General features: G+C 38.8%; 2 protein-coding genes across 2 annotated transcripts; one reads left to right on the forward strand and one right to left on the reverse strand.

The window, feature by feature from the left end:
• Positions 1–3,553: 3,553 nt before the first annotated feature.
• LOC103418990 (uncharacterized) lies at positions 3,554–7,350 on the reverse strand. Its single transcript, XM_008357142.3, has 8 exons — positions 7,033–7,350; positions 6,756–6,829; positions 6,222–6,302; positions 5,714–5,798; positions 5,348–5,445; positions 5,098–5,185; positions 4,243–4,591; positions 3,554–3,886 (listed from the first exon to the last, which is right to left on the reverse strand). The coding sequence occupies exons 1-8, from the start codon at positions 7,285–7,287 to the stop codon at positions 3,633–3,635; spliced, it is 1,284 nt and encodes a 427-aa protein (XP_008355364.2). The 5' UTR covers positions 7,288–7,350; the 3' UTR covers positions 3,554–3,632.
• Positions 7,351–22,666: 15,316 nt separating this feature from the next.
• LOC103417646 (histone H1.2-like) lies at positions 22,667–23,152 on the forward strand. Its single transcript, XM_029105958.1, has one exon. The coding sequence runs from the start codon at positions 22,667–22,669 to the stop codon at positions 23,150–23,152; it is 486 nt and encodes a 161-aa protein (XP_028961791.1).
• Positions 23,153–24,372: the final 1,220 nt, after the last annotated feature.

Below are 24,372 nucleotides of genomic sequence, written 5' to 3' on the forward strand. Positions count from 1 at the left end.
GATCAGCTGATTCTACGGTGACAGAGTTATCTATGCCGACTTAAGATATCACCGGTTGCTTTCACAGTGCTGTTGATGCCAACGGAAGATGTGTCAGCGAAAAGAGAAAATAAAAAATCTCAAAGTTGTTGAGAGAGTTTGCGCATGGCAGTTGTGTGTTGAATTGGAGGTCCCTTTTAACATTCCACAACCTCATGTATTTATAGGGTCGTGCTCACGTAATTCACGTTTCACGCATTCTGGCGCGCACACGATTTTTGTGCAAGTCAATCGTAACCCAAATTTTTTCGTGACCTTCTTGCTAGAACCGTGCAACCATGCACCAATGGAATTGCATCGCCTTAACCTTGACCCCACACGTTGCATGCAATTCCATCCTCTCTCATCTTTATCTACTTGACACAAATTCAATTTGCAATTGTAGTTTTGATCAAATAGAAACACACAAGGAATATTCTTTATCTATCCCATCTGATCACCCCAACATTCCTTATCTTTTGGTACTCATCAGATACCATCATTACCGAGGTAATTTGCACGCATATTCGGTTTCGAGCAAATTTGGCCCTTATCCTTTTTCACCATCTTTATCTCCATAAGTGCATGGAAGATAATCTTTTAACCCACCACGTTGGCTCTCAAACCAGTCGCATAGCAATTTGAACTGACATTGATCTCCTTTGCTTCCAAAAATATACTTAAGATAATGACTACGAAAATCCAATAGTAATATCTAGAAAAATATGAAATCCAACGGTTTAGAACCCATTCATTCAACAATCTTGATTGTTCGGGCCGATAGTGTAAAATCGGGTCCAAACATTACCCCCCAGTTTCCTTGAGCTTCGGTTCGTAAGCCGAATGGTTAAGGAAACTGATTTGCTCCTCGGAGTCGCCGACTTCAAGCACCTTAATAGACCACCTCGACCATCCCATAATTGGTGGATGACTTGGTTGGGCCACCGAGAAAACTAGGCCGAGAGAAAAGACCATACTCGGCAACAATACACCTCGCCGAGCTCGGTATGTATGGTTATATAATTTTGTAAAGCAGGCCGAGGGGAATTGGGTGTATAACTATTCGGCCAGAATTTTTTTTTTTTTTTTTTTTCTGAATGGAAATAAAAGTAGCCGAACCATAGTCAGGAGGAGGCCAACGATGCTTTAGTCCAAGTCGAGATCTTGTAATAACAAAATTTTAAAATTGATTTTGCTCTAGGCCGAATAAAGAATCATCTCCAAATACTTTTGACTCGGCGAAATATTTTTTATCATCGGCTGCCGAATGTATTGAACAATTACTATGCCCCCCAGGCATAATAATTTCGGCTTTTAATTCAAACATCTTAGCCGAACGAGATTTCTCCATATCGGCTTTATTGCCAATAATCATATCAATTGTCGTGGTTTCTTGGGCTAAGCCAATGTTGCGGCCTTGTTCGTCATTGGAGCACTCATCTGACGAATCATTTTCTAAGTCAATTTGTGGCTCAGAAATTTGAACATTTTCTTCTAGGCCTACCACACTTTCAGTCTCGACCAAAAAAATAGGTGGCCTTTGTTCTTCAGCCAAATTAACAATTTTCTTAGGCCGAATATTGGTTGTGGCCGGAGCCGAAATTTGCCCCCCGGCCTTTTGCCTTTTAGAAATTCTTCCCAAACTCTCGAGGAGTTGTTTTTGCTTCTTTAATAGGAGATGACACTCTTCCCATGAAGCCTGATCGAGATAGATCATGTGAACTTCGTAGTTTTAGCACTGGGTCCCACTGGGCGTGCCAAAATGTTGACCCTAAAAACTACCAAGCCTACGTGGCACGCAGGCCGAGTAATCTATAAGCTAACTACGTCTTTAGGTGAATGCGGGGCGTGCCAACTCGTCGGGCGAGCTCGACCGATGAGTAAATTTGTTGATGTTGGGTGCGCGGTTGACTTCTGCGTCTTGCGATTGCGGCCGAGAAAGGAACACGTCTCGGCCTCTTGGGCTCTCGAACCTGAAGACAAGGTTACTATTCTTACGAAGTTCAATATCAAATTCGGCTTTCAATGTGCCGAATGTAATAACTTGTAACACCTCACTTCGCCAAGAAGGTTGATGAGATGACCTCGACCAATAAGGATTCATAAATCCTTCTCGACCGAGACTTGGATAGGTAATCAACCGTCCTCGCCACAGTGCTGTTGATGCCAACGGAAGATGCTGCGAGATCGGCTGATTCTACGGTGACAGAGCTATCTATGCCGACTTAAGATATCACCGGTTGCTTTCACAGTATTGTTAATGCCAACGGAAGATGTGTCAGCGAAAAGAGAAAATAAAAAATCTCAAAGTTGTTGAGAGAGTTTGCGTAGGGCAGTTGTGTGTTGAATTGGAGGTCCCTTTTAACATTCCACAGCCTCATGTATTTATAAGGTCGTGCTCACGTAATTCACGTTTCACGCATTCTGGCGCGCACACGATTTTTGTGCAAGTCAATCGTGACCCAAATTTTTTCGTAACCTTCTTGCTAGAACCGTGCAACCATGCACCAATGGAATTGCATCGCCTTAACCTTGACCCCACACGTTGCATGCAATTCCATCCTTTCTCATCTTTATCTACTTGACACAAATTCAATTTGCAATTGTAGTTTTGATCAAATAGAAACACACAAGGAATATTCTTTATCTATCCCATCTGATCACCCCACCATTCCTTATCTTTTGGTACTCATCAGATACCATCATTACTGAGGTAATTTGCACGCATATTCGGTTTCGAAAAAATTTGGCCCTTATCCTTTTTCACCATCTTTATCTCCATAAGTGCATGGAAGATAATCTTTTAACCCACCACGTTGGCTCTCAAACCAATTGCATAGCAATTTGAACTGACATTGATCTCCTTACGAAAATCCAATAGTAATATCTAGAAAAATATGAAATCCAACGGTTTAGAACCCATTCATTCAACGACCTTGATTGTTCGGGCCGATAGTGTAAAATCGGGTCCAAACAAGTTGTCATGTTGCTTGTTCGACCAAAATGGATGGAAAATTAGCTAAAATATTTTAAAATCTAGCATTAGGGGGAGAATTGCCTATTTATAAAAGTTTAGGGAGATAATCGGCTAAAATTAAATCTCAAGAGAAAAATTGGGTAATTATAAAAGTTTAGGAAGATAGTTGGCTAAAATTAAAGTTCATGGAAGAAATTAACACCTCTATATAAGTTTGGAGAGCAAATCGACAAATAAGCTAAAATTAAAACACATGACAAGTTTGGTAATCGGTTTTAACTTCCGACACTCTAAATTAAAAGTGAAAATCACTATCCTTTTGATCTATAAACTTAATCATCCAACCAACCAATGGCGCCCAAAAAGAAAGGAAAAAACCAAGCTCGATCTATTAGATGTAGCTTCTAAAATATTCGGGCAGTTTGGTTTGGTTCACGGAATGAACATTTTTTTCTTTTTCTTTCAAATAACGCCACCGCGTTCCCTCCCCGTCTCGGCATCCATATCAAAAAAAGTTCCCATGACCTTCGAAGAACGAAACATAAATGATGGATCGAATTCTTGAAATGTGTTATATTTCTTCAAATTATTGTCACCCCTAACAAAAACTTTGTTAGAAGATCAAATGAGGACTGGTTTACAGAAGATCGAAAAAGAAATCCAGACCTTGCCCAATTTCCCATATCGAGATGCCGCATCCCCAGTAGCGACCTACCTCTAGCCTCACGGAAATTGACATTGGTGACGGATAGAACACGGCGTGGTAGTTATTTTCATCATCGGAGTAATAGAACAAATGTTCTGCACTGTTCTTTTCCCATTGCAACTGGGGCTTGTGCTTCTCCAACAAGGACAGGTAATCCCTTCCAGTGATAGCACCACCACCCGGACCTGCATTTTCGATAACATTAAAGCACTCTCCCTAAGACGAGGAACTGCTACAGAATTCATTCACGTTCAAGATATATAAAAAAACTCCAAGAGATGTCCTCGTAAATGAATTAACAACGATTTGGAAAGTCGGAGACAATAACAGACAGATACTTAGATAAACTACTCAAATGTACGATGTTAAGCTGATCAATCCAGACCGCGTAAAGTTGTCATACAAGAATTGGTAAGTTTATTTATTCACCTAAGTTCACTCCCCATGGGTTATAACGAACAAGAAATCATAAATCAGATAGAGATTTTCCAATGGCAATCGACAGCAAAAATTGTACAAAGAGGAAGAACCAGAAAAATACCTCCTTTGAGGAGGAAATCATTGCCGTAGAAATTGATGCCAAGAAATATTCTGCGAGCTCGAGCACAATCTTCATCCGTACCAAGGAGCAGCCAGAGGGTGGAATGAATCCACTTCAAAGGTGCATTGGGACCTGGATTATGGGGCCCAGAGAAATCATACGTCATAAGTGAGAACCCATCCACAGCATCATCCAAGCTCCGAAGATCTTTTGGTCCAAAATCATGCGGTTGGAGCTTCTCTGATTGTGGTGGACCTATAACATAGACTAATTGCAACCGTTGCTTATCATTCTTCTCTAAGCTCACACCATGTAGTGCATCTCCAAGCTCTTTAATAAACTGCAATGCCTGCGCAGAACAACAAAGATCCACAGATGTTATATAATTTGAGGAGAAAATATATGGTATCACTTTCTAGAAAACAGCACCAACGAATAGCCACAAACTAAGTTCAATAGGAAACATCTACACCTCCGAACAATAATGACTTTCAGCAAACTTGGATTTAGGTATGAAAAAGGCAAGTGCTTGCTGTATTTGGTAACAAAGTGACTCCGACTCAAAGATTTCATAAGCAAGCTAATACAATTTTGTATATCCTTCTTCTTTGTATTGAGGCAAATATAATAAACAGTTGCTTCTCAAAATAGCAAATGAAGTTCGAATTTGGAATATTGCAGTTACAGTTGTTCGAAGTCCTGACACTTCAAAATAGGTGAAACTTATATACTTAACTTGTGAAAAGTAGAAAAGTATTTTGAACAGACAACAAACACAAATTTTCCCAAATTCCTCATGAAAAATTAGTATTATCATCATTTGCCTAGTTGGATCATGAAAAATTAGCACATTACCATATTCCGCATGCTTGGATCATGCAAAATTCTGAACGCTGCCCACCTTGACCAAGATTCCAGTACAATACCATCATATCCCATCTCCCTGATCAAAGAAAAAGCCCCCCCACAAAATTAGTACTTTATCTGCATTCGATTTAAAGAAAAATGACCAAAGTTTTGGTACAGACTGCATAAATCATTAAATATCTTATTAAAACAAACAAACAGACAAACAAACAAAAAGTAGTCAAGATCGGAGGCCTACTTGCACTCGTTCACTAGAAGATTAATAGCTTTACTCCTCTGCTTCTTCTTTGTAAGGAGCTCTGCTGGAAATGCTTCCAGAACGACTCTAGGCAATACCTACATTATAGAGGTGTGCTACAGGTGAGACTACTATCAATCCAGATCGAAAGTGTGCCTCAACTGCATATTAAAGCACAGGAAATTTATCTACAACTTATCAAAAAGAATTTAAATTGTTTCTAAGTTGACAAACTGTTGAAAAGACCTCTCATATTTTATTCCATGACTTCCCAGATTCGATTGTGAACATTTGATGTCACAGCTGTTCAATATTAATCAAATACGAAAAGTAGTGAGAAGGGGGTTAAAGAGTTCTTCTTCGTACCCTAGCATCGCCTGCAATCCTAATCTCTGAGATCCATCCTGTATCAGCATTATGCCTACCTTCCAGAATTAAGCTATTGCCTTGGCTGTTGACAAAATGAGTGAAATACTGAAAACTTATCCACAAATAAAATAGCAACACAAATCTTAATTATCGCTTAATCTTCATAAATCTACAACTTACTAAATCTTAATAGATATTCCTACTACTTCTTGAGGTTGACGGTCATAAATGAGAGCATCAATTACCATCCCCCCAACACCCCACAACGAAAAAGTAATCATAACGGTAAGTTTGATTCGGCTCCAAATTTATTTAGCAGACAGTTCTAATCTAGAGTTTTGAAAAAAGACACGTCAATGGTCACGTCTATAAGCAAATAACTAAGCAGAGTTTTGACAGTTACCATCTGCTTATTTGGGCAGTGATAACTCTTTAAAAACATGGTGCAAAACAGAACCCCAACTACTCATATCACTTTGTCCAACAACGCAAACAGGGAGCATACCTCTTTAAGTCGTACCAAATTGGAGATAAATGAGTAAACTTGGAGTTGAACCTTTTTGCCATATCATAGCCCTTGGAATTCCTGTATAATTTGAAATATGAGGAGTTCACAAAAATTTCAAGCTAAGTAATGCAAATACGTCTAAATATGATTATATGAGCAACCAAGCTAAATAAATTACTAACCAAATACTTGGTTATTATACAACAACAAACTTTAAAACGAAAAACCATTACATAACCATATCAGATCCACCAAGCTATGTTAAACCAAAAGACCAGCACTTTGTACCGAAGACTGACTAATGGACCGGTTCAGACTCCGCTACATTCTTTACCATAATTCCGTTACCAAATGAATCCCCCAAATTTTACATATACTTGGATGCCAAGTCCTTTTTTTTTTTTTTCTTCTCATATTCGAAACATTAACTAAAATTCTCGTTGTATTTCGTTCAAATCCAAACAGTGTATTAGAAACCAATACAATCCCATAATTTATTTATAGCCAAACAGATCGTAAGACATGACATACCATGGAGTAATGTAGGCCAATGCAGGATATTCAAAGTGCCTCCTACTCGTATTTTCGGAAACCTTTCCATTTTCCTGAATTTTTTCAAAACACTTCATCAATAAAAACACAGTAAGATCATAAAATTGGTATAAACACTAAAGTTTCTTATCATTTCGTGCATTTCGCTATAACTTCCATTTGTCTTGATTTTCCCGCATTTTCCCGGCAACCAAACAGGCCAAATGCAGAACACAATAAATAATCTGGTTAAAGAATCAGTATGGAGGGTACTTGCAGTGAGGATCTCTTGGTAATTCACATCACGCTTCACGATTCCTCGCTCGTGGACGGGGTAGGAATCCGCCAGGTTCGCCGTCGGAGCATATTTGATGCGGTACGCGAGCACGCCGGTCGATACAGCGACGCAGAAGAAGAGAAATGCGGTGATTGTGTGCTGCCGGATTGCGCCGCAGAACTGGTCCGGCGGTTCGACTCGATCGTAGCCGCGTTTCGCACTCGGGGCGACTCGGCGCTCTCTTTTCTTGGCCATTTTTATGTCGAAAGGCGGGGAATGTTTAACGGACTTTTACAGACACACGAGAAAGATTGACGTTAAATGACATGTCGTTGTTTACGCGGTCGTCTAGGTACAAGAAAACGTCATGTCGTTGGAGTTTAATTCCTCCCCATTAGTGACTTGTATTTCAAGTTTGAGTTAATTGAAAATTTGATCCCTTCAATAGATTAGTCACTTAGTTCTACGGTCCGTAGTATTTCTCTTCACTTATAAGTGAGTGATCTTAGGTTCGAATCTCATAGATGGCGAATTCAATACCAAATTAGATTGTCTATTGTGTGGTTTAATCGAACTCTCCCCCTTAATGTAAAATATAAAAAATAAAAAGTTGGATTCAGTTTGGTACTCAAACTTCTTTTCATCCCAAGTTGATAACTGGTCTTGTAAAATGTGTGAGGATGATAGTGATGTAAGTTATTAAATTAGGCGATATTGGTGGTACGAAAATTAATTACAGGCATTAAATTTAAGGAAAACTAATGAAAATGACTTGAAAACTTTGAGTTTTAACAAAAATGACAAAATAAAGGGTAAAGTGAATAGTACCAGGATTGACTTTTTAGTGAAAAAATGTGGTTTTTCGTTAAAGTGAACAGTAGTGAGTACTTTTCTTTAAAGTTCCCTTAAATTTAAGAAAATGCTATCCACACCCTTATCCATGTTAAAACATTCGAGCACCTTCTCTATGTACCTTCTTTGTGACAAACCTAACAATCCTCTATCTTTGTCACGACTGATCTTAATACCAAGCACACACTTAGCTTCTGTCATGTCAAACATTATGACATGCCATGATCTCGATATCCTCCAAAGATCAAGATAGACACGTGTTGGCCAACACCCAAAAATGACGAAGCCGTTTTAACATGTGTGCAAGTTATGAGGAAAGAACTAATGTAAATAAAATAAGTGAATTTAAATATAATGAAAATGTGCAAATGCAGGAACGTGTTTAAAGCATACAACTAATTAAGAAAAGTGTGAAAGGAATATTACGAAATAAATGAGATTACAAAGAAAAGAGAAAATGGGTCCTACACCGAGAGGACTCGAAGATATCGATGCGGGAATGCCTTGACACCAGAATTGTACGCCTCGATTCTAAATCCTAAAGGGGGACGCAAAACAAAAAGATGAGTGGACCAAAGTTTATTATTATAATAAAACATAATTATTTAAAATAATAAGATAATATTACAATATCTAAAATAGTAATTTTCAAAGGTATCTTTTGGATTCATAGTTTCGTAACGTCTCCGTCCACCTACGTGTTCATAAAGTCGAGCACTACAAGGATATACTAATAGAATTAGTCATACGTCGCACGATAAGATGGTCAACGAAAATGAACATCCTCGCCTCTAAAGGTATTTTTGTAAATTCACACTTTTAAAATTATAAAAACTATAAAATTAGGGACAGGTTATTACATATTACAAAATGTTTTGACAAAAACAACTTGTTCTCACATATCATTGCTAAATTACTCTCAGCCAGAAGTATGTCATCTACATAAAGCATGAGGATAACAAAGTTTCTTCCTCTGACTTTAAGATATATACACTCATCCAGCGAATTTTTCGTAAAACCTTAAGACTGTATCACTTGATCGACTTCAAAATGCCATTGCCTTGAAGCTTGTTTCAAACTATAAATTGATTTTTTTTCAATTTATAGACCAACTTTCCTTTCCTTCTTGCACAAAACACTCAAGTTGATTCATGTAAATTCTCCAACCAAATAACCACTAAAAACGCAACCTTCACATCCATTTGATGCAAAAGCAAATTAAAGTGAGCAACAAGTGCCATAATGACTCTAAAAGAATCACTCATTGAGACAAGTGAGAATGTCTCATTGTAGTCTTTTCCTTCCTTTTGAGTAAAGCCATTTGCAACCAAACGAGCTTTATATCTCTCAATCTCACCATCTGCCTTTCTTTTAGTTTCACAAACCCACATACAACCAATTGGTTTACATCTTGCAGGCAATTCAACTAGCTCCCACACTCCATTATCACTCATAGATTGCAATTCTAACTTCATTGTCTTCAACCAATCTTCATTATTTGAGTCCATTTGATCATGCATTTGAGTCTATTCCTCGTCAAGGTTCTAAAAGGTGCCAAGCTCTAGTTGGGAGGTGGGTAAGGGCCTAGCACCTAGGCTTCTAGGTGGAAGCCTAGGTGTTTATTTAGTTTTAATTAAATTTATTTATATAACATATAAATATCTACTTATACTTAAAGTAATACATAATTGTATTGGGATAAATCAATTCCAAAATATAGTGACATATATGTTATTTTTATAATAGAACATATTGAAAACATAGGAACAAGCATATAATGAATGTTCATCCAAGTATTCAACCAACCTCTTACAATTTCTAGAAAAAATAAAATGCAAAATGGACATTACTTATTGTTTGTTTAAATGAGAGTCGCGACCTAGGCAGGTGCCTAGATAAGTCTAGGGGCGCCTAGGCAAGTCTATTTACATGTTCTTAATTTTCAAATGAATTGGGGCGGTGGCTAGTTGGCCTAACACCTAGGCGACTTTAGGCGGGGATATTTAGAATAACGTTCTTCCTTGTTACTTGCACTACTGCAAGGAACAGTTTCTATGGTGAGGTTCTTGTTGACAATGACACGATTGTTGTTTTCTTCTGTTGAATCAAAATCATCTTCCAAGAACCTTGCGTTTCTGGTCTCAATGAATCTAGTAGTGTGATTTGGGCAGTAAAACTTGAAACCATTGGTTCTCTCATGTACTCATCATACTTCGTGCCATTTCAATTAAAATTCGATTTCTTCTCTCTGAAACATCATTTTGTTGTGGTGTATCAAGATTGGTGTATTGGGCAACAATACCTTCTTATCTAAAAAACAATGCAAAATGGTCATAAATTCCTACCACTTTCAATGTATCTGCCATAGTATTCTCTCCCTATCAGACATCACCACTTTAATTTTCAAATCCAATTTCTTTTCAACTTTAGCTTTGTAAATCTTGAATGCATAATCATATTAGATAGACCAAGCTATGTTGGACCAAAAGAGCAGCACTTTCTACCAAGAAAGACCAATGAACTAGTTCAAACCCTACTACATTCTGTACTGTGATTCCAAGTGCGTCCGGTTACCAAATAAATCCTCAAATCTTACATATTTCAATTCCAAGTTCTTTGCTCTCATATTTGAAATGTTAACTGACATTCTCATGTATAGTGGTCCCTATTTAAACAATGAGTTAGATAATGGAATTTGAATGCCTAACGTTTAATTTTTAAGAGAAAATTACACATATCATGGAGGAAAGGCCAATACAGGATATGCAAAGTGTCTGCCACTTGAATTTTCTGAAAACCCTAGCATTGTCGTGAATTTATCAAAACACATTATCAATAAAAACACTACAAGAACATAAACTTTTCTGTTTGGCAAATGAGAAAATTGTTAAATACACAATAAAAATTTATCATCACTACTGAATATAAGTCAAATACCAAAAGTAGGGTTGGTTGAGAAAATTGTTCTTCATATCAAGCATCTCTTGCCATTTTAAACTCTGAGATCCGCCACTTAGTACTACGGTCTAGTAGTATTCCTTTTCACTTATAAGTGAGAGGTCTTAAGTTCTGTTGATACACAAAATCAGTGAGACTTTGGAACAACATAAAGTGTTGAGTTTGTGACCTTCGCACGGTTACTCCAATCACCTATTGAGGATGAAATGTAAAGAGATAGAGAAAGGGAAGCAAACACAAGATGTACGTGGTTCACCCTAAGTTTGGCTACGTCCACGGGGTAGAGCAGTTCTCATTAATAATGAAGGGTTTACACAATACATAGGTTCAAGCATAATCATCATTAGTAGATTCTAATGATGAGTTTAAGTACAATAATGGCATTAGTTATTAATTGTAGGAGAATGGTCTTCTTTTAAAGTTGAGGAGAGTCTTCATCTTTTGTTCGCGGACGATGTGGGATTCTAGGAGCTTTATTCTAACATTGACACGTGTCGTGCTGTGATTGGCCTCCTGGGTGGAGGAAAACTTTTGTGCTTCGGCAGGGGAGCCTCAGCATGAACCCCTCAGTGGGTCCTTAAAGGTATGAAGTTGACCGGTGCTTTGTAGTTTCAAGATTGGTCTAAGTATGGTACAAACAGCCACTCAGTACTACGATCTGGTGGTATTCCTCTTTACTTGGAAGTGAGAGGTCTTAAGTTCGAATCTCGTGGATGGCGAATTCGATACCAAATTAGGTTGCCCATTGTGTGGCTTTGCCGAACTCTCCCTTCAGTTAGTGTAAAAATATCGATGTACTCCAAAAAAAAAAGTATGGTACAAACAAGTTCGATTTTCTCCAAAGGCGAATTTAAACCACATTATTGCTAGACCGTTGTGAGGCTAAGCCCACCCTCTCTTTCCTTAATGTAGATAATGTCGATTGTTCTAAATAAAAAAATTTAAAAAAAAAATAAAAACCACCTCCGTATTATGCCCACCTTACAGAGTTAATTAAGCAGTTCCTTCACTGGTGACAAAAAGAATGAAATACTGGAAAATCATCCAGATATAAAATAGTTACTCAAGAAAGTAGCACTCGCCCTTATCATCATATAATTATTGACAGTATGTTGAAAAACACTAGGATTGTTCATGATTTAATTTTGCCTATAAGTATCCCACCATACGTGCCAAACTGTTCGCTCCTAAAATTTCCCATTGGCCTTATACGTAGGCCAAAAATTTACATCAACATGAATTTAAAGATTTCAAGTGTGCCACTACTATTTGCCACTAGTAGACGGTGTTTGTGTGTGTGTGATGGCAATGGCGATTATTTTGCTAAAAAGCTTGAATTTGAGAAATATTGTTTTTGTGTCCCTTTCTTTCCACTTGCTCTATGCATAGTGCTCCATCAAACCCTAGCCTTCCCTTCTCCTCATCAAAATATATTCATTTGAAGTCTACTACCAAGAATGCCTCACAATCACATAATTTTCACCACAAAAACAGTTTGCCCATATTCACACTTTAACCCATAAGGCTACAACCCAAATATGATCAACTCCCACTTAAAACAAGGGTAATGCTATTCACACATTTCATTTTACTTTCCACACACCTTTGTTAATTTTTGTCCATTAATCTTCTTCCATTCACACAATCCAACCTTAAAAAATTAAGAGGGGTGTGTGAGAAAATGGATGTGTGGATATAGCACCACCCTAAAACAATGGGCTCCGGAAACCAAAGCTTTTAGACCCAATTTTTGTCATATTTTCAGTCCAAACAAAAGAACCATTTAACATTTTCAGATGAATCAAACAAAGAATAAACACACACTTATTGGTCAATTGGTATGTAAATTCTTTTGCACGGTACGACTACGAGGTCGTCAAATGCACAGATGGAGGATAGTAGGTAGGGTTTCATGTTCTCGACCAAAAAAAGGGTAGGGTTTCCTGGTGGTGAAGTACAATCCGAACATAACAAAATAATAATTAATCCAATAGATATTATACTTATACTCTTCACTTGTTTTGAGGTGAATATATGGATGGTGAAGTAATCGATCCAAGCAGGTAGGAAACACCAGCAAAAATAATAATAATCTAAGCAGATAATACAATCCGAATGAAACAAAGAGATAATGAGGTGGACATATACAATTGGTCCTTTTATTCTTATATAATCCTCCACTAACAGTTCTTGCTCTTGTTAATCAATTCATTAACTATAGTTAGCCGGTCTGAACTTTCAAGTGAAGTTTAGGGGTGAGATGCGGCACAAAGTGCAGCTTCTAAACATGTCATTTGGCATTGACGAAGAGGTGTGTAACAGCAAAGGATTCAAGAGGATTTGGAAGCTGGCTATGAGATGATATGTGATGAGGGAATCTAATAATAATCTTTTGGGTGAAGATCTAAGAATCATGTTTTCAAACCTTTGTGATTGGATGAAGAAACTTACAACTTTAAATTACTGGATGAAGAAACTTCTAACTTTTATATTCGTTTGTTGATTTAGTGTTGAATATATATGGGAAGGATGAGGAATAATACAACAACAACAACAAAGCCTTTTCCCACTAAGTGGGGTCGGCTATATGAATCCTAGAACGCCATTGCGCTCGGTTTTGTGTCATGTCCTCCGTTAGATCCAAGTACTCTAAGTCTTTTCTTAGAGTCTCTTCCAAAGTTATCCTAGGTCTTCCTCTACCCCTTCGGCCCTGAACCTCTGTCCCGTAGTCACATCTTCGAACCTGAGCGTCAGTCGGCCTTCTTTGCACATGTTCAAAATCACCGGAGCCGATTTTCTCTCATATTTCCTACAATTTCGGCTACTCCTACTTTACCTCGGATATCCTCATTCCCAATCTTATCCTTTCTCGTGTGCCCACACATCCCACGAAGCATCCTCATCTCCGCTACACCCATTTTGTGTACGTGTTGATGCTTCATCACCCAACATTCTGTGCCATACAACATCGCTAGCCTTATTGCCGTCCTATAAAATTTTCCCTTGAGCTTCAGTGGCCTACGACGGTCACACAACACGCCGGATGCACTATTTCCATCCAGCTCGTATTCTATGGTTGAGATCTCCATCTAATTCTCCGTTCTCTTGCAAGATAGATCCTAGGTAGCGAAAACGATCGCTTTTTGTGATCTTCGCTAGATTGCTCCGGTCATTAGTGTGGATAAGTATATAAATGGATAGAGATAGGAAAGCAAACACAAGATGTACGTGGTTCACCCAGATTGGCTACGTCCACGGAATAGAAGAGTTCTCATTAATTGTGAAGGGTTTACACAAGTACATAGGTTCAAGCTCTCATTTAGTGAGTACAAGTGAATGATTTAGTACAAATGACATTAGGAAATATTGTGGGAGAATGATCTCGTAATCACGAAACTTCTAAGTATCGGAGTGTGGTGTCGTCTTGACTTGCCTTATCTGTCTCATAGGTAGATGTGGCATCTTCTCTGGAAGTACTCTTCCTCCATCCAGGGGTGGTATCTTTAACTGGTGGAGATGCACAAGGTAATGTATCAATTTCACTTGAAGCTTACTCGTAGTTTCAGGCTTGGTCAAGCGCGATACAAACCATGTAGTAGGAGTCCCCCAAGTCGCCGAGCTAGGGGGTCTGCTGAAAGAGGTGACAGACAAGGTAAGCAATCAGAGCTCCGACTGATTGTTCACCTTCTCCCCATCTTGCAACAGCATGAAGGATAAAGAGAAGAAAAATGAGAAGAGATGATATGAGATACTTTTGCTTTTGAAGAAGTAACTTTCCACAGGCTTATTCTTGAACTGAGCTGGAGGGTTTTCTGGTTTCCTCCAGAGTATAAGGCCGACTGAAGAATTTGAGGGTCAAAACAAGTCCATCAAATCTAGAGTACGTTCCACCCTGCTGATATGGGATACTTTTGCTTTTGACAGAGTAATGAATGTATCGGCACGTGTGCTGTTACGCTTGTCTCCACATGCTTCCTTGTATCCTTCGCACTTGCCCTATCTGTTCCTCAAGCAGATGCGGAATCTTCCCTGGAAACATAAGATGTTGAAGATGAGTACTCGAGAGCAATGACAGGTAAGTAATCAGGTAAGGGGTTCCAGGCAGTCAGTTCCTGGCTGGAAGCTTGATTCCAAGTGCTGACTGATTGCTCTCTTTCTCCTTGTCTTGCAGGTAAAAACAAGGCCAAAAGAAAAGACAGGGAAAAAGCATGATATGGGATACTCTTGCTTTTAACCCTGATGATATGAGATATTCTTGCTCTAGTATAGCTTGTTTGCAGAGGTATTATCGGGGGGAAAGAAAGCTGAATATTTCGAAAGGCTTCGTTGGGAGTGCCCTCTCCGATATGATGAAGGGTTGAGCATTTTTGCAGGTCTGCCTGTCCGTTGGGGATGGAGGTCGACATATATAGGAGTCTCCCTAACAACAAGTAGTAATGCTATTCCTTTACCCTGCTTGGTCATAGCACGGTAGTGGGAGCTGCCAGTTTCACATGTTTTAACTCTGTCAGAGCACTTTGAAAAAGTGGTCTGTGGTATCTGGCTCTCGAGATTCGGAGAACGATGCCTCTTCGATTTTTGAGAAAGCAATCATGCTGGGGGTATGACTCTCGAGATTCGGAGAGCAGTGTCTCTTCGATTTTTGAGGAAGTAATCATGTTGGGAGTCTGGCTCTCGAGATTCGGAGGGCGGTGCCTCTTCGATTTTGGAGCAAGCAATCTTGTTGGGAGTGTTGTCTCGAATGTGAGTAAAGGTTGGGCATGTTTGCTAGTCTACCTTGCCACGAAGCACAAAGGTTGACACACAGGGACTTTCCAATTATCCAGCAATGGTACTGTTCCTTTACCCTCTCTTCGATTTTGAGAAAGTAGTCATGTTGGGAGTCTGGCTCTCGAGATTCGAAGAACGGTGCCTCTTCGATTTTGGAGCAAGCAATCTTATTGGGAGTGTTTTCTCGAATGTGAGTAAAGGTTGGGCATGTTTGCTAGTCTACCTTGCCACGAAGCACAGAGGTTGACACACAGGGACTTTCCAATTATCCAGCAGTGGTACTTTTCCTTTACCCTTGTGGGTAATAATATGGTAGCTAGACCTTCAAAATTTATGGGTCTAAACTTTGTTAGTGCTGTTTCTTTGCTATTCTTTTACCCTTCTTGGTCAGAGCGATGTAGTGGGAGCTGCAAGCTTCACGTGCTCAACTTTGGCAGAGAACTTTGGCAAAGTTATCTGTGGTACCCATGAGCTATTGTTGCGTGTGGGAAGTGGGTGATTGAACAGTAAGATTCATGTGTTTTCTACTTCCCCAGAAGTCTTTGACAGAATGCCCATAATTTCCGCAAAACTGAGTGTGCGTGTGACAGGTGCTGACAAGGCTGGAAAAGTAGGTGCCTCTTCGATTTCTGAGATCGGCCCTCGTGGTCTCTGGGGAGCCCAGCTTTTGAGAAAGCGAGCGCCTCTTCGATTTTTGAGATCGGCCTTCGTGGTCTTTGAGCAGCCCAACTTTTGAGAAAGCAAACGCCTCTTCGATTTCTGAGATCAACCCTCGTGATCTCTAAGCAGCCCCGCTTTTGAGAAAGCAAACGCCTCTTCGATTTCTGAGCAGGCGCCTCTTCGATTTCTGAAGCTTCGTCGAGTGCAGATTTTTATAGGGGCTGGCATTAAGTTCCAAAGCACACTTGAATCTCCACCAGTAGAAGCTTCATTCTTGCACTTCTAAGATCTTGATTTGTCCGACCTCTTCTCTCTTCAACACCTTTGAAAATGTCTGGCCCCTCCGACCGTCGTTTTGACTTGAACCTTGTTGAAGAGGCAGCCCCGCCTTCTCCAGACAACATATGGCGCCCATCCTTCGTCTCCCCTACTGGTCCTCTTACCGTTGGGGATTCCGTGATGAAGAATGATATGACCGCTGCGGTGGTGGCCAGGAACCTTCTCACTCCCAAAAGATAACAGACTACTTTCCAAACGGTCTGATGAGTTAGCTGTTAAGGATTCGCTGGCTCTCAGTGTTCAGTGTGCAGGTTCTGTGTCTAATATGGCCCAACGCCTATTTGCTCGAACCCGCCAAGTTGAATCATTGGCGGCTGAAGTGATGAGTCTCAAACAGGAGATTAGAGGGCTCAAGCATGAGAATAAACAGTTGCACCGGCTCGCACATGACTATGCTACAAACATGAAGAGGAAGCTTGACCAGATGAAGGAAACTGATGGTCAGGTTTTACTTGATCATCAGAGATTTGTTGGTTTGTTCCAAAGGCATTTATTGCCTTCGTCTTCTGGGGCTGTACTGCGTAATGAAGCTCCAAATGATCAACCTCTGATGCCTCCTCCTTCTAGGGTTCTGTCTAGTACTGAGGCTCCAAATGATCCCCCTCCGGTGCCTTCTCTTTCTGGGGCTCTACCGACTGCTGAGACTTCTCCTAAGCAACCTTTGTGAAGGCTCCCTCTTGTGTGCTTATTTTGACTCATGTATATGTACATATTTGTAGCTTATCGGGGATATCAATAAATAAGCTTTCCTTCATTTCAACGTATTGTGTTAAATACACCAAAGCCTTCTTCGCTAAGTTCTTTGAATTTTCTTTTGTTAAAGCTTGTATGTTGAAGCTTTCTGAGTGGAGCATGTAGGTTGGGGTAGTGTTCCCTTAATTTCCCGAGTGAGGAAAACTTCTCGGTTGGAGACTTGGAAAATCCAAGTCACTGAGTGGGATCGGCTATATGAATCTTAGAACGCCATTGTGCTCGATCCTGTGTCATGTCCTTCGTTAGATCCAAGTACTCTAAGTCTTTTCTTAGAGTCTCTTCCAAAGTTTTCCTAGGTCTTCCTCTACCCCTTCGGCCCTGAACCTCTGTCCCATAGTCGCATCTTCTAATCGGAACGTCAGTAGGCCTTCTTTGCACATGTCCAAACCACCGTAACCGATTTTCTCTCATCTTTCCTTCAATTTCGGCTACTCCTAATAAATATGTATTTTTTTATGGTAGGAGATTGCGACCTAATAATGCAGAAAACCACTGCTTTATTATTCTTCAGTTCTCAGCTTATGGTGATTGACCATTTGCATTGGCTCTTAAGAGCCACTTATTTTTGTCCATTTGGTTTTCGGAGACCTTCGTGGGAATCCCTGAGGATCTCTTGTTATGCCACGCATATCAAGTGCAGCAAAAGTCCAACCCTTCATGGGAATCACTGAGAATCTCTTGTTCTGCCACACATTTGAAGTCAGCGCATGTCCCAATCCCACATTGCTCCATAGTCTATGTACAACTTCATCTCTTTTCTATCGCACGAAGAATTATTGTATGTGCGAATTATATTTAATATGAATCCATTATGTAGGATATGTGTCCTCCATGCGTTCTGTTTAAGAAAAATTATATATAATTGGCACATACAATGTTACACATGTACAAGACTACAACCTATAAATATGCATGGCCGTAGCTCAAAATTCATAAAGACAAAAAGTACTTGCAGGGCACTTTATACATTAAGCTTCAAGGCACTGGTTGTTCCCTCCCCTTCAAGGGCTTCCGGCTTTTGCCATCTCAACGTCTCTACCATGATCCTGAGACATAGTCGGAGGCCATTGTCGGGGTATGGAACAAGACGTACCTTGCTTCCACATATGGTCCGTTGTTGCTTGATCCAACTGTGGACAGACTCCGTCACGAGATCTTGCATGCACTTGACAATAATTTATCAAACGGTCGAAGTCTCCAGGGAGAGTGAACAGCAGTTCCTGCTTTCATGTAAGAGCTTCTCAATTCCCATTCTCCAATAATTATACTTTTTCAGTCGCTGCCCATTGGTCTTTTATCTTTTACCAAAATTTCTTAAGCTGTAAGCATGTTTCCTTAAGATAGATGGAAAAATAGTAAAAAATATTAAAGAAAACTTGAGATGTATAGGACCTTATGGTTCATACTAGATGTTCTTTGTTGCATAAACTCTTTAAAACATCTGCACTATATTTTCAGCATTGACGACATGCATGCTGAAGTATCTAATACTGTTAGAAAAGTTACCAATTAGGCAACGTATGACTACACCTAATTGTGCGAATTTTGGAAGGTAATAGTACTAAATTGGTGAAATTAAAAGCAAAGATGAGAAAGTTACATGGCACCAAAAGGCCCTTTAATCTATGTTTGTTCTTGTATTATAGGTGAGTAAATGCAGTTTTCAAAGAAACATTGTATTCAAATCATGTTTAATTTTGTAAAGCTATAAGACAGTCGTTGATCAAACAAAATGCTCCAATTTATATAGGAAAAATTAGTATCCGGTCCCTAATTCTTACTGTTCATTGACTAAGACCTTATTAGTTCTCAAATTTTGATTCAAGTCCCTAGCATTAATGTGATAATAAATTTACATGTTTATTATATAATTTTTTAATATAAAAATTAGTAATTAATTTAGGGTTTAATACTCACACCTCTATTAAACTTCTAATTAATTTTTAATTCAAACATTTCCAAAATAATAAAAAATTAAATTAAATTAAGTTTGTACCTATTAGTTTTTTTTATATATATAAAAAGATTCTCAATTTTTTAATCTTAAATGTACCCATTCATATAATTTTTTAATTTTTTTAATCTTAAATGTACCCATTCTCAAATATATCAATTTGTTATATGTAAAATGTACCCTTTTTTTAATATAAAATCCTTTCAAATTTTTTAATCCATGTTTAAACTTATATGGGTACATTATTTTTCGTTGATTTGAGAATGTATCCATGTTTTGGTACAATAATTTTTTTGTTAATTTTGGTTAATGTACCCATACATATATGTACACACACACACAATATAATAGAGAGTATAATTTATATTTTATTATTTTTAATCCCATAAATTATGGGTTTTATTTAAAATCTCATTAATATAAACAATTACAAATTTCAATTTTTAATTTTTAATTTAAAGAATATAGTAACTTACATTATTACATTAATGTCAGGGACCTCAATCAAAAACTAAAAACTAACAATGTTTCAATCAAAGAATATTGATAGCTAGGGACCGCATCCTAAGTGTCCCATTTATATAACTATTGTTTTCGAACAATTTGAGAGAAACCAGCACGTTAGTGTACAATAGTACAAACAAACGATGGCGCACAATTTGGTACAAAATATCGTTAGGATATATATGACAGGGAGGACCTCTGATTTAAAAGTGGCTCAATTTTCGTTTTAGTTGTTTTCTAGTCTTTGAACTTTCATTCCAATTTTGATTTTTTCTACTGTAATTCTCCAACCTATTTCATCTCTATTTAGCAGTACATTTCTGTACACCAATTGGATGAAGTTAATTATTTTGAAGGGCTTCAAATCAAGTGTTTTGAGGATGTGTTAATTTGACGTCAAAAGGAGGGGGTGGCCGAAAGGGAGCTAGGGTCTAGAATGGAGAGGGTGAGCGGCTAACAAGAAAAATAAACCATAACTACGAATTTAGATCCTCCGAATTTCTGTGTTCAGAGCAAATGGACCAAAGAATCCAGACCATCAATGATATTGATACCATGTAGGGATTTGATATAATTGGATAGATTTCATTGACAGGGTTAACACCTTTATATATACAATGTGATATCGAGCAACAAAGTTTTAGAGTACAAGTAAAGGAATTACAGACGTAGAAGAATAAAAAAATTCGCCAGAGCTGAAGTTGAAGAAAGTTAAGGTTCCATTATAAAATCAATTGATAATATGGGGAGTAACTCAATCTCTTATAAACCCTTACAATGTTTCTCCTGTTACCGATGTGTGACTCTTTTACCTTCACATCCTCACCCACTCCTCATGTATGACGAATTTTCAAGTAAAAAACGTGGACAATACGAATTGGGTGAAGTGAAGGAGTGTGACTGTTCAGCTTCACATATGGACCAACCTACTCTGATACTCGTGGGATACCCTTGAAAGATGAGTTTGCTTCTTTCTCGAATTTGGTTTCTTCTACTCGTCGGAGCTGTAATTTTGAGCCATAGCTTATCGAAGCTGTAGGTCATCATCGTCTGATGCCCGTCCTCGCACACATGATTTGTATCTCACTAGGCTTTATGATTAGTATTGGGGTTCATGCTGTACTAAAAAAAAAAAGATATTGGGGTTCATGTTCATTTGTTACCCTCAGCAATTAATTAATGGACGCTCCACATTCGGTGACTCTATGATGATATTGTTGAGATGAATCCTATACGACGACAAGAGAGATCTTACGTAAGCTTATAAGTAAGTTGGGTTATTCTTTATATTGCTAATTGGTTTTATGTGAAACCTCAACATCATGGTATCAGAGCAAGTTATCCAATATATGAAGTCTAACGGCCACACGTACTCCACGTCACTTCAGTTGTGTCGTCCCCGTATCTGGCTCGAAAATATGTATTTGACTTGAATATTCCTCACACATGACGAGGCACCCACATTGATAAGAGAAAAGACATTATATGAGCTTATAAGTTGGGTTACTCTCCATATTACCAATTAGCAACACTACTACTTTGCTAATAAAACTAAAATGGAAACAAATCAAATTAATTGGTTTCACTAATTGATTTAGGTTATTATAGAAATTTACATTTTGCAGAGGGGTCTTTTGATCGTCGCCCATAACAATATTCCTACGACACATAGATTGTGAACGGGCATCATTAAACTCCTTAAATCCATCTGGTATAGGGACGAGTTTGATGCATTTCATCACGTCGTTCTTTTTCCGGAAATGTATCTTGAGACTGGTATAATCTTCAATAATACTATTCACCGCAAAAAACAATATTCATACGAAAATCACTATTCACGCTGAAACTCGCCAATCTGAACTGCTCTTCCAATCCTACGTCATATTGAGATGTAAATTTCTGTGCATGTGCCCGCTAGGAGGTGCAACGAAATATGTAGAATGCACAGGTGAAGAAGGAATGGGTAAGGGTTTCATCCTTGACGAGTGGCTTCTAAATGAAACAAAAAGATAAGTCATTGAAGTAGATTATACTTCATACTCGTCACGTATCATGAAGTGAATAGATGGATCTGGTGAGGTAATCGATTTAAGCAGGTAGGGAAACACCAAAAAAATTACTAATAATCTAAAGAGATGATACGAAAGGGAATGAGGTGGACAAATACAATTGGTCATTAATTTTATTCTTGTGAAAGCCTCCATGAATAGTTCTTGCTCTTGTTAATCAATTAATTAACTATATATTAAGTTGGTCGGAACTTTGAAGTGAAGCTTAGGGGTGAGATGCGGCATAAGAGAAATGTTAAGGAGAATCAAAGTGAGATTCTTCATGGATTTTTTGTCACCTCATGTTTTTAGCACAATGTTTTATAATGTGCGTACATAAATTCACGATAAACTGTGAGGCACTATTCTAAAATCCACCGCCTAGCGCCGCCTATGAAGAAAGTTGGGGTTCCACCATAAAACTAATTGGCAAAAGAAATTGAGGTTCCTCCATAAAACCAATTGGCAATATGGGGAGTAGCCCAACCTCTTATAAACTCCTTGTAAGGTTTCTCCTTTCACCAATGTGGGACTCTTTTACTGTCACATTCTCACACGCCACCTCACGTGTGGTGAATTTTCAAACCAAACACGTGGACAACACAAATTAAGTGACGTGGAGCACATGTGGCCATTGGGCTTTACACGCGGGCCAACCTACTCTGATTATATGAAGAAAGTTGGGCTTCACACACGTACATTGCTGGTCGATCCAGATCTCTCTCCCCTCTTTCAAATTTCAGTCCTCTATTTCCCCTTTATTTCCATACACTAACCCTAAAATTCGAATTATCCTATGGCGACCAAAGAAGCCTCTGTGGTCGTCGCGACCAAGATGGTTGAGAATCCTCCTCCTGAGCCAGTTACCACCGATACCGCAGACGACAAACCGACGACAAAGGCCAGCAAGGCAAAGGAGCCCAAGGCGAAAAAGGCACCCGCTTCGAGGAAGCCTAGAAGTGCTCCGGTTCATCCTCTATATGAAGAGATGGTTAAGGAAGCGATTGTGATGTTGAAGGAAATGACTGGTTCGAGCCAGTACACGATCACTAAGTACATCGAGGAGAAACATAACCAGCTGCCACCCAACTTCAAGAATCTTTTGCTTTTCCATTTGAAAAAGCTTGTGAGTTCTAATAAGATCGTCAAGGTCAAAAACTCCTTCAAGCTCCCGCCTGTGAAGTCATCGACTCCAAAGCCTGCTTCTCTGGTGAAGAAGAAGCCGACGTCCGCCGTTAAACTGAAGGCAAAAGTTGTTGCTGCGAAACCTAAGGGAAGGTAAAAGCCAGCTACCAAAGGCTGCTGCAACCAAGCCTAAGGCAAAACCCGCATCTAAGCCAAAAGCTATTGCTCTAACGCCCAAAGTGACTACTCCAACAAAGCCTAAGCATGATACTAAGCCTAAAGCCCACGCCGCCAAGCCAAAAGATGTTGCCAAGCCTAATGTGGCTACTCTAAAATCGAAGCCAATTGGTTTTATAGTGAAACCTCAACTTCTTTATGGTATCAGAGCAGGTTGTCCCACGTGTGAAGCCAAACGGCCACACGTGTTCCATGTCACCCATTGTGCTATCCACATGTTAAGCTTGAAAATTCACCATACATGAAACAGTGTGTTGAGAATGAATCCCACATTGATGAGAGGAAGGACCTTGCATGGACTTCTAAGTAAGTTGGGCTACTCATCATATTGCCAATTGGTTTTATGGGGAGTAGCCCAACCTCTTATAATCTCATGCAAGGTTCCTCCTTCCATCTATGTGAGACTCATTCACAACAGCCTAGGCCCCGCCTAGGTGTTAGGCAGTTGATCACCACCCCGATTACTCCCTAAGCGTATGAAAATTAAGAAAGAGCACCTAGACCTGCTTAGGCATCTGCCTAAATGGCCTAGGCACTCGCCTAACCCACCAAGACCCGCCTAGGTCGCAACTTTCAGATAGACAGGAATTGTTAACTTTCATTTTGCATTTTATTTTTTTTCAATAAATTGTATGATACTTTTTCAAATACTTAGATGAACACATATCATATGCTTGTTTCTCATGTTTTCATTATGTTCTAGTACTTTATAATCTATATGTCATTTTATTTTTCAATTTATGTATCTCAATGAAATTATGTAATATTCAAGTATAAGTAGACATTTATTTATACAATATATAATAAATTACTCAAATCTGCCTAGGCCCCCTACTAGGCCCTAGTCCGCTGTCCGACTAGCGCTTAGCATTTTTTGGAACCTGAAGTGACAAAAAGTCCATACAAAATCTTTCTTTAAGCAAGTCTCCTTAGAATTTCGGACGGCACTAAGCGCAACTAGGTATATGATTGAGTGTGACGTGCACAAGTATAATTAGCTTGAAGAATATATACACACACACGTGAGCAAAGGGTCCTAGAAGATCTAGAAGTTGGTCATGAGATGATAAGTGATGAAGAGAATTTAATTAAGACTCTTTGGGGTGACAAATTGTCTTTATATTTATGTTTGTGATTTTT

This window comes from Malus domestica, chromosome 01 (genome assembly GCF_042453785.1).
Source record: "Malus domestica chromosome 01, GDT2T_hap1".
Lineage (NCBI taxonomy): Eukaryota > Viridiplantae > Streptophyta > Magnoliopsida > Rosales > Rosaceae > Malus > Malus domestica.